General features: G+C 40.5%; 1 protein-coding gene across 1 annotated transcript in view; it reads right to left on the bottom strand.

Moving 5' to 3' along the window:
- Positions 1-1,290: 1,290 nt before the first annotated feature.
- The window catches only part of NSF (N-ethylmaleimide sensitive factor, vesicle fusing ATPase), a 142,469-nt gene continuing 129,450 nt past the window's right edge, over positions 1,291-14,309 (bottom strand). The window contains exons 18-21 of the mRNA XM_070561754.1: positions 7,660-7,794; positions 6,201-6,314; positions 3,298-3,353; positions 1,291-2,847 (exon numbers count right to left, since the gene is read on the bottom strand). Of these exons, the coding sequence (XP_070417855.1) occupies positions 2,802-2,847; positions 3,298-3,353; positions 6,201-6,314; positions 7,660-7,794 (351 nt within the window). The 3' untranslated portion in view covers positions 1,291-2,801. The remainder of the gene's footprint in view (positions 2,848-3,297; positions 3,354-6,200; positions 6,315-7,659; positions 7,795-14,309) is intronic.

Genomic DNA, 14,309 nt, shown 5'->3' with positions numbered 1-14,309 from the left:
GTGTCCGGACAGCACACGCCCTCCGTGGGCTCGGCTCCAGGACCCGGTCTCGGCACTGCTTACCAGCTGTTGAGAAACTTTAGATCATTTTGCAATAACTTCTGAAATTTACATGCTTTTTTGAACTCTCACACACGCCTTTCCCAGTTACTTCTCTGAGGAGACTCATGGATCAAGTTGCCAGGCACGGAAAACGAAATCTCGATGCCACCTTCTGTGTTTGGGCTGGGCTGGTTGTTTATAGCTGACTCAGTGCTTCAGCAAGTCTGTTGACCAGGATTTGATTATTATGCACACTTGCAGCTAGTCCATGACTCGCTGCTAAAACTTAGAGGGGAGGCTGTTCACCATAATTTTTAGGATATGAAAAGATAGCCTTAAAGTAAAACATATTTCAGATTTTAACACCATTATATAGTTATTCTGTTACATAAAAAAAAAATGTGTTTCAATGAAGATGTACAAATTCAGAAAGATAAAATAACCTCCTTTTTTGAGGTTTTAATTACATCTTCTGACAAAAAATAACCTGTGAACAGTTTATGCAGAGAGGAAGAAACGTGAGGCAGCAGTGGCCGGAGTCTGCTTCATCGCCAGGCCCTGCTGTCGCTCACGCTCCCTGCTCCGCACTGGCCTGGAGGGCTGGGATAGCAGCAAGACCCCACCTTCTTAAGGGACCAGGTGGCCTCAGGGTCCTCCTCCCCGGAGGGCGTGGACAGCTCCTGGGGAGCTGCTCTGCTGTCAGAGAAGCTCTGCAGGTGACCTCTTCCCCAGAGCCTTGCTGACTTACTGGGCTGCCCTCTGTTCTAACCTGAGTCAACTCTCTAAGGATCAGGGTTTAGGCTGAGAGATCTGATAGCTCAGAAAAATGCAAAAAGGATGAAGGATGCCAAAATGAACCATGTGAGAAATCTCACTGAGAGTGACTGAGTCCCTTGGCTTGCACATTTCACAGGAAGGAGTGATTCTAATCAAGAAACAACTCTCCTTTCTGGTTTTTACTAACCTGTTTATGGCTTTGGTACACTTCAGTTTTTTAATAAGGTGAAATAAGAAAAATAAGTATAAAGATTCTTGTTGTGTATTAACTTTTTAAAATATGCTATTGATCTGGTTTTCTTTTTAAATAACTATATTTTCTAAATAATTAAAATTGGAAATTTTTAAATAAAAACCATTTATCTCCTTATGCTAGTTGTAACAAAACGAGGGGCTTTTCCGAGCCCCCTTTTCTTTGTATGCAAAGCAGTTACATATGTTGTTTTGCACCAAATAGTGGTCTACAGAATGTTTTCAAGTATATGTACTCTTTATTGCATTCCTTCATTTGCATTAAACAATATAATATTTATATTTTTCAATATAGTTTTAGACAAAACACAAAGACATTAACCTCATTTAACAAGAGACATAAATTAATACAATGTTTGCTTTTGTGGGAAGGGAAAAGATCTAAAATAGATAAGGGAATCCAGGACACTGGTCACCAGGAATCACAGAATTTCACAATACAATCCACTGTTTAAAAAGCCACAAAATAAGCTAGGGATGAAAACCCAAAACAAAGTCAACACGACATCGAAGTCTACCAAAAATATACAGATAGCAAGACCTGGAGATAATTTGCCTTCTACCATGGGGACAAATGACAATGCTACCCCCAAGTGCCCCTGCGGCAATAAGCCTGGCGGGTGGCGGTAAGCACCTTCAGGCGGCTTCTGAGGGCCTGTCCTCGCCTGTTCAGCAGCAGTGGGGAGAGTGGCATGCTCCCTAAATCTCACCACCAAACACGGTGACCTAGTCAAACTCCCTCTAACTCAGTCCTGAGACAAACCACCCACCTCCTTCCCTTTGAAGCAGCATGGAGAGGCTAAAGGAAACGTGTGAAATGTATTGGAATGGACGTTAAAGGACCAAGGGGACAGGGCTAGAAAGAGGTTTATTTTTTCTGTAGAATAGTGTTTTATTTAGATGCTAGATAGTACAGATCATTTAAAATAAAGGAAGGATGCATTCTAAGTAAGCCATTAAGTTAAGGAAAAAAGAAAAGTGGTGATACTAACATGCTTTTAATATTATACTAAGGAATTGACCCATTTAGAGTTGGACACTAATTAGTGCTGAGAAGTGGTAATGATTAGCATATCTTTTACGACAGAGCAAATTAGTTACATTAAGGGGATGTCACAGCCACCAGTTACGATCTGACTTTTTCTTAAGAAAGATCTCCTGATTGAAACTTGGACACATGTCTGAAAATGACGGAGAAGAGCATCTTAGAAATTCAAAGCCCTGTTTCTTCAGGCAAAGGTAAGAGACAGTTTTCTGGGAGAACTTCTAACCAAATACCCAGTTCTCTTTAGTGTCAGCATAGGGAAGTTGGGCGATAACCCTCTGAAGCCATGCCCTTGCTCACTCACTGTTCCTCATTTACACGTAGAAAGTCTCCCTTCTAACAGGTCAAGTGTTGTTTTGCAACATCATCACGATTATTGAGAGGTTTCTGGGTGGTAGTGGTGGTGGCGGGGAGCTTAAAACGTGTAGTGTTCACAAGTACAGTATGTCTCCCACACTGAAAGACCGAGGAGGAAGGAATCACCTTAGCTTGCAAGGAAAGGTAAGCACAGCGCTCTAAAGCAAATTTGCACCTTCCACAAAACAGCAGAATATCTCAATAAGCATACGGAAGGAAGTTTTATTGCACTAATCATGCAGAGTGAGCACGTGGTGAAGGTCATCCAGTATCTTGAATAAATCGAGGGAAGATCTCAAGCCATCTTCACCTTGGTCCTTTCCCTTGGTCACTGTGTGTTTGCAAACAGTCCATTTTCAAAGTCAAGGGGGCTACTGAAAAAGAAATATCCAAGACGCAAAAAAGACAGCTGAAGGTCTGCAAAAGTCATTCATCACAAAAATCACTAAAAGCTTCTTAATGGTTTTTCTACATTTTTCACTATGCATTTCGCTATTAGATGAGCATTTCACAAAAGAAAATGGTCAGCACCATGCATTCAAAAGCAGGTTCCAATAAATATGTACCATTGAGTTTTTTCCTGCATTGTGACAAGGAAGTTTTGCGAAGCAGGGCAGGGAGAGCAAACCAACAGTACAACCAATTTCCTTGCTTGGTCTCTCAGACCTACAACACAGCGAAGAATTCTAATAAATGGAAGCAAAGCTGTCCAAGACAGGTTGACAATTCAAATTTATATGCACTGTCTAGCAAGTCTTAGAACAGGCCCTGGGACTCAAGAGAGGCAAGTCTGGCTGACGGTCTTAAGTGTTGCATGTACTTACGCTCCTTCTTCTCTTAAGAGGGCCAAGAATTTTCTCACACGGTATTCAGGATCCATCTAAATACATCAGAAGAAATACAGACGACGTGTTAACGGTGTCTTCTAATAACTATGTGCTCACTGCATGCCGAGGAAACGCTCAGCTTCCTGCTTCTCTCAGCACTCTGCTGAGTCACAGAAGTGTGTTACCTGCTCCTTGACCAGTATTCAGAGACACAGCAAAGGAGATTGCATCATTCAAGGGAAGTGACGGGGATTTTCTAGCACAGGGAATCACTGTGCATGAGGTTCCAAATGACCCAGCTGGCCATTCGCAGGCACCTTAGCCGAGTGCTCCCTTGGCTAACGCTATGTGAGGAGGCAGCAGGCCTGAGAGGACCAGTGTGAGACCAGATGTGGCCATTCACTGGGGTTCAAATGGCATCCAATTCATAGGACTCATCTAAGGTATAAAAGTGAGACCAGGGGCTGGCACTGTGGCCTAGTGGTTAAGTTCGGCGTGCTCCGCTTTGGCAGCCCAGGTTCAGTTCCCAGGCACAGACCTATACCACTTGTCTGCAGCCGTGCTGTGGCAGCGACCCACATACAAAACAGAGGAAGACTGGCACAGGTGTTAGCTCAGGACAAATGTTCCTCAGCAAAAAAAAAAAAAACAAAAAAGTGAGACTAAACTTGAAGAAACCAATTGAGGTTGATTAAATGACTAAAAAGTAGCTTGTTAGCTCTTTATGATAGACAATTTAGCTTTTTTTCACCTTGGCCTGTCTTGCATAGTTTCTTCTTTGCAATTAACAAAAAAAATTGTGCTGAAACTGAAAAAACGAACTATGGGGCTGACTCTCTGACATGATCTCTGGATAATCCAGGTCTCCTGTAACTGAGACAGGGACACGAGTCTAACAAACAACAAGAGAGTTCTGGCTCAGGTCATTATTATCACTATTCATTTTCATTTTATATTCGTATCTATACTAATTTGTTTAATTATATTTTATTCTCATCGGTCCACTAGAGATGTAAAGTTATCTAAAAAATGATCATTAAAAGCATCTTTAATTCTTTAAGATGAACTTTTATTGTAAGAAACACACCTAACTTTTAAAAAATGTTCCCGGGCAGGAGCGTGTTTCCCGGGAGGGAACTCCCTGCCCTCCAGGAAGAGCTTCCGGAGGCTCGGCGCAGCTGCGGGTACAGGCGCAACCAGACTGCCTTCTCCAGCCACTTTTTTTTTTAAGATTTCTTCTCTTCTATGTCAGAAAAATATTGGACAGAAATTTCAAATGCATCAAAGTTAGGAGGCCAGACTACAAAGGACTAAGAAAAAGTGTGGATAGCTAACAAAGAAACATTTTCCCTCTTTGGGAATAGAATTACATATGAATCAATTGTCAAGTTCTTTAGAAAAAATGGAACTGGCTGGAGCTCAGCTGTAGTCAGTACTTGCAGGTCTTTGCCCATTAAATATATTTAATATGTGTGAGCAACGACTTACTGACTTGCCTGTAGCTATGGAATTAAAAGTGAAGAGAAAGGGAGGAAAAAAGTAATCTAGATAAATGACTTTATTCCCTCAGGTGACATCCAGTCAGAGCAGATCCTCGGCACTGTGCAAGTTTTAACAGAATCGGATATAGTGAACAGAGAGGTAACATGACTTATATTCTGCTAAACTACATGCCTCTTCACTTTGGCTCAGTCTCTCTAAGGCAAATCTAAAGAGAATTCACTCAGCTGCACGAAATCCATTTGACATGCAGGGGTTCAAACTCAGAGGCCTATGAAGTGTCAGTTGCTGAAGATGAGGCCTGAGTGCCCCACTCTCACTTTCTCCCCACACATACGAGGCATTAGCTTGATCACTGACCTGCGGGCAACAAAGGGAGAGGAAGGGGTAGGGACTGGGGAAAAAAACCCACATAGTTTCTTCTATGCAATTATTGAAAAAAAGTTGTGCTGAAGCTAAAAAAATGAAGAGTAGAGATGACTATCTAACAGATTTATCTTTTTCCAAGGAAAGAGCCAATACATCTGTATACGCACCTTTACCAAGAATAAGACTAAGCAAAGTGATTAGTCTGTAACGTTAATTTACTGCTTATAATGGAAAATAAATAAATTGGCTTAAAAATAGTCCAGCTGAAAGTTCAACAGATTAAACTTTAGGTTTCTGAAAGCCACAGTTTTATTTTAAAATAAATTTACCAGCAAAGATTAAAAAGCATTCACTTTATGTTACCAATTTGTTATTGGTCCAAAGCCTATTTCAGATGTAAGGGTAAAACTTAAACTTCACCTCTGCCAGCACTGCTCACACTGACCTGATCGAATGGTGGGACTGAGCAGTAACACGCAGTGCTTAGAATGCAGCCAGTCTGTCCACCAAGACCTGGGATAGACGCATTCAACCAAAGTCTACCGAGCACCCTACTATGTGTCCGGCTCAGTTCCGGGGCTGTGGATTCAATGTGAGTGAGATCAAGGTCCTGAACTCACAGGGCTGGGTAGGGATACATTTATTATCTAACTAGTATGTCAGGTAAGGACAAGAAGGTACAGGATGGGCACATGGAGGGGTGGAGTTCCCAAAAGAGGAAAGGTAAGTTGCCAGGAGACGTGAGAAAGTCCCAGAAAGTTTCATCTGTCTTTGCCCAGGCAGCAGCCTGGGGCTCAGTTTTCTATGTGATCCTGGATGCTTCAACTCTACAACAGTTTGCATGAAATTCCCAGGAGCCCAGCCAGGAGAAAATATACAGAGCCGAAGTCTAATCTGTGCCACTCAGTAACCTGTCCCTTCACACCGTTTCCCGGCCCCTTTCGGGGTGTGTGCAGCAAAGGAAATAGAAAACTTCTTGGTATATCATGAAACTTCTATGTCTGAATCACATGGAGAAGGGTGCAGCTTACCTGTAGGGACATCTCAATCAACATCAGTAGCTTCTTGATTCCTATCCAGACCTTCCTTCCTTTGACTTGCTGTGCAATCGTGGTACGTTCCTTATCCTTGAAGTTGCCCAAAAGCTACAAAAACAATAAAAATCATGAAAGCACTTTTATGTAAGTGCATCAACATTGGTTGATTCTCCCATTTATCTCTAAAGGAACAGTGATAAGAACTACCTGACTGGTTCAAGTTGACAGAATTCCCTCATATTTTGAAATTCAACCTGACCTTCCTAAACCCATTACGTGGAACTATGAAAGTGAAAGCTGGTATCCTAAACCCTGTTTCCTAGAGACCTGCATTAGAATTTAGAGAGATATTTGCTGGGGGGAAAGCAACAGCTCCAATCCATAATAAATATCAGTTGAAATTTTTAACATTCCTTTCTAGGAACAATCTGTACATGTCAAAGCCGACTACATTTAATTCTTTACCCGAGCCCAGCACAAACGCTGTTCAAATGGGTAACCTGGAGACGTTTATCATATAGGTAATTTCTATGTTGTTGGGAGTGGGCCCCGATTGTATGGGTCTTGAGGATTTTAGGAAGCCTTCACCACCGCTGAACAAGTCACTAGATAATATTTTCTAACAGATCTCGTTAACTCATTTGTGTACATTGATAATTAATCAAGTTTAATGAAGGAGACATATATATACATATTTTTTAAATTAAAGACTTTGTCATCCTTAAAAAAATTTAAGAAAACATTTCCATAATATGAACTTTTTAATAAAGCGATTCCTTAGGGCCGGCCCTATGGCTGAGTGGTTAAGTTCGAGCTCTCCGCTTCGGCGGCCCAGGGTTTCGCTGGTTCGAATCCTGGGTGTGGACATGGCACCGCTCATCAGGCCATGCTGAGGCGGCGTCCCACATGCCACAACTAGAGGGACCCACAACAAAAAAATGTACAATTATCTACTAGGGGGGCTTTGGGGAGAAAAAGGAAAAATAAAATCTTTAAAAATAAATAAATAAATAAAGCAATTCCTTTTATTTCTGTAGCTTTTTTGAAGTGTCTAAGGTTTTAATCATTGTTCCAATTATTAAGTGCAAGTAAATGTGCTGAAAGCTGCCATGAATGACTGAATTTTCTATATTTTGATTACTTTACCCTCCCCACCCCCCATTTCAAGTTTCTGGTGCACGTAATCTATATGCATTACTCATCCTGGGCATAGAGTAACACAGACAATCTGGCAGGTTGTACGCTGCCTACACTGAGGAGTGGGAAATTAATTCACTCTCACTTATATTCATCTCTAATTCCTGAAAACAACTGAAGGTATATCCTAGGTCCCATATTCTAGGTTAACATAGAAACTAAACGTGAGGTATGATGTCTGTGGCACCACTTAGCATTATTTCCAGCCTCAATTCCTTTCTTATAAACAGTGTGTAATCCATTAACTCATTTTCACCTCCAAAGCCTCCAGCAGCTGCTCTCCTGTGGCAATGTTGGGCACGTGAATGGTGGTGCTGAAAGCGTTAAGCATTTCCATCTCCTGAAGGACATCTTTGCGGCTAGTGGTCCCAATGATAAGAAGCTTGCGGCCCTGATGAGAGGGAGAAAACCTGTTAAAACACATGGGGTAGGGCTGATTGGGAAACTAGAGGAAGCCTGAGTACTATCCATGTATTTAATCACAGAAATGCAAATGATCAGGCAAAAGAGAAGGAAAAAATTAAGAATATTCCTCTTAAAATTCTAAAAAAATGTATCAACATGATTCAGAAAGAGCAACACTTTCTTCTCACTCACATCAATAAAAGAACGGATTAGTAAATCAGGGAGACATGGACCCAGAGGAGGATACCTCAGTATATGTTTGTAATTCATTTTTCACAGCCAACGTGGTATATCTATGGTGGCAACTAGGAACAAAAAAGGAGGTGAATGGATGCAAAGTCTGTATCATCCACTTAGCAAGGCTTTAGTATGCATTTTAGAGGGAATAGGGTAATGATAATAGTTTACATTTATGCAACACAACTGTGAAAGGCATGGTGCTAAGCACTTTGCATAATTGTGTCATTTAATATCTTTAAATTTCATTTTTATTTTTAACCCAAAAATATACAAAAAATGATTAAAAACTATAGCAGGCCTGTACCACTATTCCTGATGCCCCCTCTCCAGAAGCAACCATTTTCAACTCTCTCAGCTTTTCTTCTTGTACTTACTACCTTATCTTTAAACAACAAGCTTACAGTGCTACTTTTAGATTTTTGTTTTCAGCTTACATATTATTTACTGACTTCCTATTATGGAAGATGGGGACTTAGTATTAATTTTGCACTTAGCCCCCCATATGTTCCTTTCCTCAGCCTTCCAACAGTTATTTCATTGTCTGGGGTTAATATATTCAGTATTTATTATAATTAAATAATTATGATTTACAGCTAAGCCAAATAGTAGTGTACTATTAAATTTCCTTTCTTGGGCAACGTTTTGTTTTTATTAGAGTTAACAACTGCCATTTTCCCCCTTTGCTTATTTTACCAGGTACTTATCACAAGTTCATCCCCAAACAAACACAACCATAAATATTCTTTCAATATGTTCAAACATGTCAGAGAATTAAAAAAAAGAAAAAACAAACAAACAAAAAAACACCTAACTTTAAAAAAACCCCTCTCCTGGAGTCCCCTGTCCTCAGAGCTCAAGGTGAGCTGACTGCTCTCTAGGCCTGCTGCCCAGCTGGAGTTCTGGAACTTTCCTCTCTCCTCTTAGATCCCCTGTATCCCAGCCTTCCCTTTTCTTCATCTGTTCCCTCTTTTCTGTGGTGCGTATACTTCAAAAGCTTCCTAAGAAAGGGCATATGGGAGGCAAAAATGTAAAGATGTTGAATTTCTGGAAATGCCTTCACTGCACCCTTAATATTGGACACTCCAGCTCTACTCGATGGTTCGGCTGGGTGTCAACAGCAAGCTTAGAAATGATTCTTCCCTCAGAATCTGGAAGGCATGGCTCTGCTTTCAATTTTCAATGTTGCTGGCTAGAAGACTGGTGCCATTCTGACTTTCTGATTCTTTGCTTCTAACTCGTTTTTTTAAAATATAATTTTTACGGAATCTTTGTTTATCCCTTTCTTCTGTAATTTCAGACTTACATATGTCGAGATAAGTCTTCTTTATTCATTTTGCTGGCACTAGATAGGTCCTTTCTAAACTGGAAACTTCAATCATTCAGTTCTAGAAAGTTATCTTGGATTATTTCTTTGAGATTTCCTTCCATTTATTTTCTGGTTTTCCCCCTATCCTGAACCTCCTTTCATTGGATACTGGCCTATTAAGACTAATCTTCTCATTTTCTCTTTTTTTACTCCTGGTTTTTATTTCTTTCTCTTCGTAACATTTTTAAAATTAGCATCAACTTTGTCTTCCAACCTTTGTATTAACTTCTCTCTATAATATATATATATTTTTATTTCTAAGAGCTCTTTCTTGTTTCTTGAATGTTTCTTTTTTATTATCATTGTATCTTCTTATATTTGATGGGTACAGTACTTTATTTTAGATCTCTGTGAATATTACAACATTACAGATTTTTAAAAATATTTTCTTCTGTTCTCCGCTTTCTGTTTCCTTTCTTTTTTCCTATTTGTTCACTGGAGGCTTTCCTCAAGTGTCTGGTGATTGTTGGATGACTATTCATATTTAAGAGTTAAACTGATGACTGGCAGTTCTGAGTCTGTGGGCATCACTGTAGGATGATCAGATACGACTGGGCTGATTGTTAGGGATCCCTCAAAGGTCAGCATGTGTAAATTTCTCCCAGAGGAGAATCTTCCAATCTCCTTCCTGAGGGCTACAAAGCCTAGTTGCCAGCATACTGGGAGTTGATGGGGGAAGGGGTCTGGGTACCTCACCATTCAATACAGGGACTTCACGTTCTCCTCTTTGTAGTACGGTACCTCTTTAGATCAATCTCTCACTTAATGTTCATTATAATCCTGAGAATTAAGTACTAGTATTATCTCTATTTTACTTATGAAGCTATTGAGTCTCACAGATATAAGTAATTTGTTCAAGGTCAAATAACTAATCATGATGGAGCCAGGAATGGAAACCTGATCCAGAATCCTTTCTTCAACCATTTAAAAAAATGTTTACTTGGAAAATGGAAGAGGAGTAAATTTGAAACTTATGTCACTAGATTTATGATACAGTCATTCCACAGATAAGCCTTTAATACAATCATTAAGCCTATTCACAGATCTTAGAAACTCAGGATGCTAAAATAACTGAGGAAATAAAAAATATTATTATGTGGAAATTAAAATAAATGCAGGAAAAGATTTTAAGAAATTGAAGATCAGATGCCAAAACAATTTCAATTTGGGTTTTGTAAATATTACACCTGTCAATAAGGCATGTTAGCCTTTCTCAATTTTACTCGTTTTTGTCCATCAACTGTGCCAATAATGGATAATGAACCAACATAAACAAAGGCATACCAAAGGAATGCCTTTTGGTATAATCAGTGATTGATATATCAGATGATTGTGCAAAGACAATGGGATAGAAGTGTACCTGTGAAGTATACTGACTAAAGGATAATCATTATTACTCTTCAATAAATCAACTAGCTAAAAATCAAACACATTATCAGCAGACCTTTACCAAGTTGCTAGATGAATATGGAATAGGCCTTGTATGAAGAGAGAGATGGATACAAAAGAGATCATTACAAGACAGTATGGAATGGTGGAGGTATTACGGACAGGATGTCATGGTAGAGGGAAGAGATATGTGGCGGAGAGAGCATCTGTCTCTGGGAGAGAGATACCTGAACTCAGCCTTAAGGAATGACTAGGCTGACCGGGCAGATGAAGGGGAAGGACATTCCAAGCCAGAAGGATCAGAAACACAGAAGTCCCAAAGCAAAACAACAACAACAAAACTGGGGTGTGGAGTAATTACGAACACATAAAGACACACAAACTTCTACTAAAACAAAAAAGTTTGACACTCCAAATATTTCTCAACACTAAATTCTAGTGGTACACTTAGGACATATCCCTGAAGGCTAACAGATACCAAAGGCCACGCAGGCTGGTACATCCTCACTACATTTAAAGGTAACTGTTACTTCTCTTTTTTCTTAGGTTTTTAATGTTCCATAGCCCATAATTCAAACTCCTTCATCTTGCTCCTCTCTCATGGAGGACAGTGGTGGCCCTAGAAGAATGGCACTGAGGAAGAAACTTCTTACTCATTGCAGAAAGCTGGAATTACCATTTTCCTAGTGAAATTTTCTCTTACGTTGAGAGTGACTATGCTCGTCAGAGTGTTGAAAGACTGGGAAATGCAGTGCAACTTATAATGAAGGGGATAATTTATGTTTTGCTTTTCTTCTTGTTTTACAAGACTGCAAACACTGCAGAGAGGTCATGACCCAGGCAAGTTCAGGACTTGACTTGTAAAGCATCGTCTTTAAAAAAACACCAAAAAACATGACCAAATAATTAAATTGTGCTGGGTCACTTTGTATATTAATTAGTGGTAATGCTCATGAGGAAGTTTTATCATGAAAAAACAGATCTGAATGTATTAACATAAACCACATTGGAGAGCATTTTGGAGGAAAAGCTGCTAGCAGTATAAAATAGGAAGGCCAGCTTTAAAAATAAATGTAGAGCTCAATCCAAGAGGGAAAATCTAACTTGTTAATGTGTGGCTGCTAGTCTTAAGTCTATAGCGCCGAAACATGCCCCTTGATGGAAAGAAAAAAGGTCGAGTGATAACTTATTTGGGGAAAAAAAACTGTTCCCAGCATACTCTTTACTGAGATTTGTTAGTCCTGTTGCAATAAAGAAAAGGCCTACATAAAATGACTATCTGCCAACTGGATTATGATAAACATTGTTCCAAGGTTAAATAAGTATTAGTTAACTAATTCTTAGTACCATAAGAAGCAACTCAGGTGAAAACATTACCATGAAAAAGGCAGGGCTCAGTCAGGTGTTGATCCTTCAAAAAAACACTTCTTTACATGATGAAGAATGAGCCAAGTACTAAGCAGTATCTAAGCCTTTTGCCACACAAAGGACTAACCAGATAATCCACACCCTTTCATAGGTCCTGCCCATTGATTGGCCCCAATAAACTGATTTGTAACAAAAGTTCATGTGGAAGAAAGCTTTTTTTCTTAAATAAAAATGCCACCAATATAATACTGCAGTGAAATGGAAGGCCTGATTTTAACCTGTGAACAAAAGTAAAGTCAGTTATGCAGTAAAGAAAAGCCATTCTTTCCATATCATTCAATGCTGAGCGAGTGTAATACACTCTTGGTAAGAAGAATTAACTGTGAACAATTGGAAACCCTGAAATGGATTAAGAGGTGAGTTTAAAAGTGCAAATCAAAACTGCTGTGTGCTGGAGGCCTTAAACTTTATTTCCTGATTGTTAGAATTTGAGGTTTTTATAAATGAGAGTGAAAAATTTCAGAACATTAGGAAATTATAAACCTGGTAAATAAAAGATAAATAGATCAGTTGATCACACCATTAACAAGAATTTACTCTGTTCAGGTACTTACGGAATTACGAGATTTGGTTTGTGCCTTCAAAGTGATTACAATTTAGCAGGGAAGGGCAAACAAACATTCACAGACCACTACTAAGTAATACATCAGCAAATACAAACTCATCATGGCTGAGGGGACACAGTCCCTGGGGACAGTCACGTTGGAGTGGGGTCGTCTAGGAAGATTCCTGTACTACTGTAGAGACACTGACAAAGAGGAGGCCCTGGAGGAGGGAGCGGTCTCTAATGCCACTAAATCCTACGTGGGTGGTGGAGGCAGCTGAGTCCGGGCACGAAGGGCTGAAACAAAGTCTTTTTAGAGAGATGAGGAGTGGGCAGCGAAGAAAAGGAAGACTCAGAATGCTAAACTAAGGAAGGAGATTTAGTATAAAAAGCAACAGGAAACTAAAGAAGGTTCTTGAGGAGGAAGAGCTGTGATGAAGAGAAAGATGATCCCAGCAGCTACATGCAGGCTGGCCTGTGGCCTCGAGAAAGCCGCTGCACTACGACATGCCAGCTTTAAGAGTGAGCAGGCCCAGGAGGGATCTGTGCCCTTCACCAACACCTCACACACCTGGCATCCTTTTCGATGCAAGCCCAGGGCTGGCAGAAAGCAGACACAAGCCTCCTGACGGACAGGCGGCTTGGTGCCATAGAAAAGCACAGGCTCCACTATTCACAGCTGTGTGATTTGGGCTAGGTTATTTAACTGCTCAGCACCTGTCTCCTCCTCAACCATAAAAATGGGATTAAAAATCCTAGTACCTGTGAGAGGAGAGCATGAGGTGAAGAATGCTTGGGGGTTGGGGGCTTTGCCGTCACTGTCAGAGGAGGCAAGAATAAAAGGAAGTGAGAGCTTGAACAGAGCCTGAAAAATCGTCCTCTGCCTAGGATGTCAGGAATCCATAACATTAGGTCTCGTGGGCGAGTGGTGGGGCACCTGAGAATTCCCCTCTTCCCCACAACAACACAGGGCACTGGCAGCACATGGTACGGAGAGAGCGCATTCTCCCAGAGGACCAAGATTCACTCTGTGTCAGGGGAAGATGCGAACTCCAATCTTCAGCCTAACTAGGGTTGCAGTGAGGCCTGAAGCTAAAGATCAAACACCCCCTGAGAAGGAGTCATGGCAGCAGTGAGAGCGAGGAGCCTCAGTCGGAGGCAGTGACTTCTGAGGGAGAAATCAGTTCAGGGCAGACGGTGCAAGGAAGCTTTCTTGCTAAGAGATGTTTTAGTCCACCACTTATCCTAGCTTCAATCTTGAAATGGGAACAATTTTTCATACTTTTACTTAGTTTGTATTACTCAATACAGGTATTTTAAAAATTCTACCTACCATAGCGCCTGTACAACTTACCCCTGCCTTTATTTGCAAGTCTGAATCTTGTTTCTAGCCTGTCAACTCCTTGGGGGTAGGAGCCATATTTTATTCATCTATGTCCTGTCAGTTCTTAGACAGCATGCCTGGCACACAGAAGATACTCCTACGTTCCCTCTGCCTAGAATGCTCTTCCCTTATCTATCCACACGGTTCTTT

The sequence above is a fragment of the Equus przewalskii genome, chromosome 10, assembly GCF_037783145.1.
Source record: "Equus przewalskii isolate Varuska chromosome 10, EquPr2, whole genome shotgun sequence".
NCBI classification, from domain to species: Eukaryota; Metazoa; Chordata; class Mammalia; order Perissodactyla; family Equidae; genus Equus; species Equus przewalskii.
The sequence above is the reverse complement of the archived record's forward strand: the minus strand, read 5'-3'. Positions and strand labels throughout refer to the sequence as shown.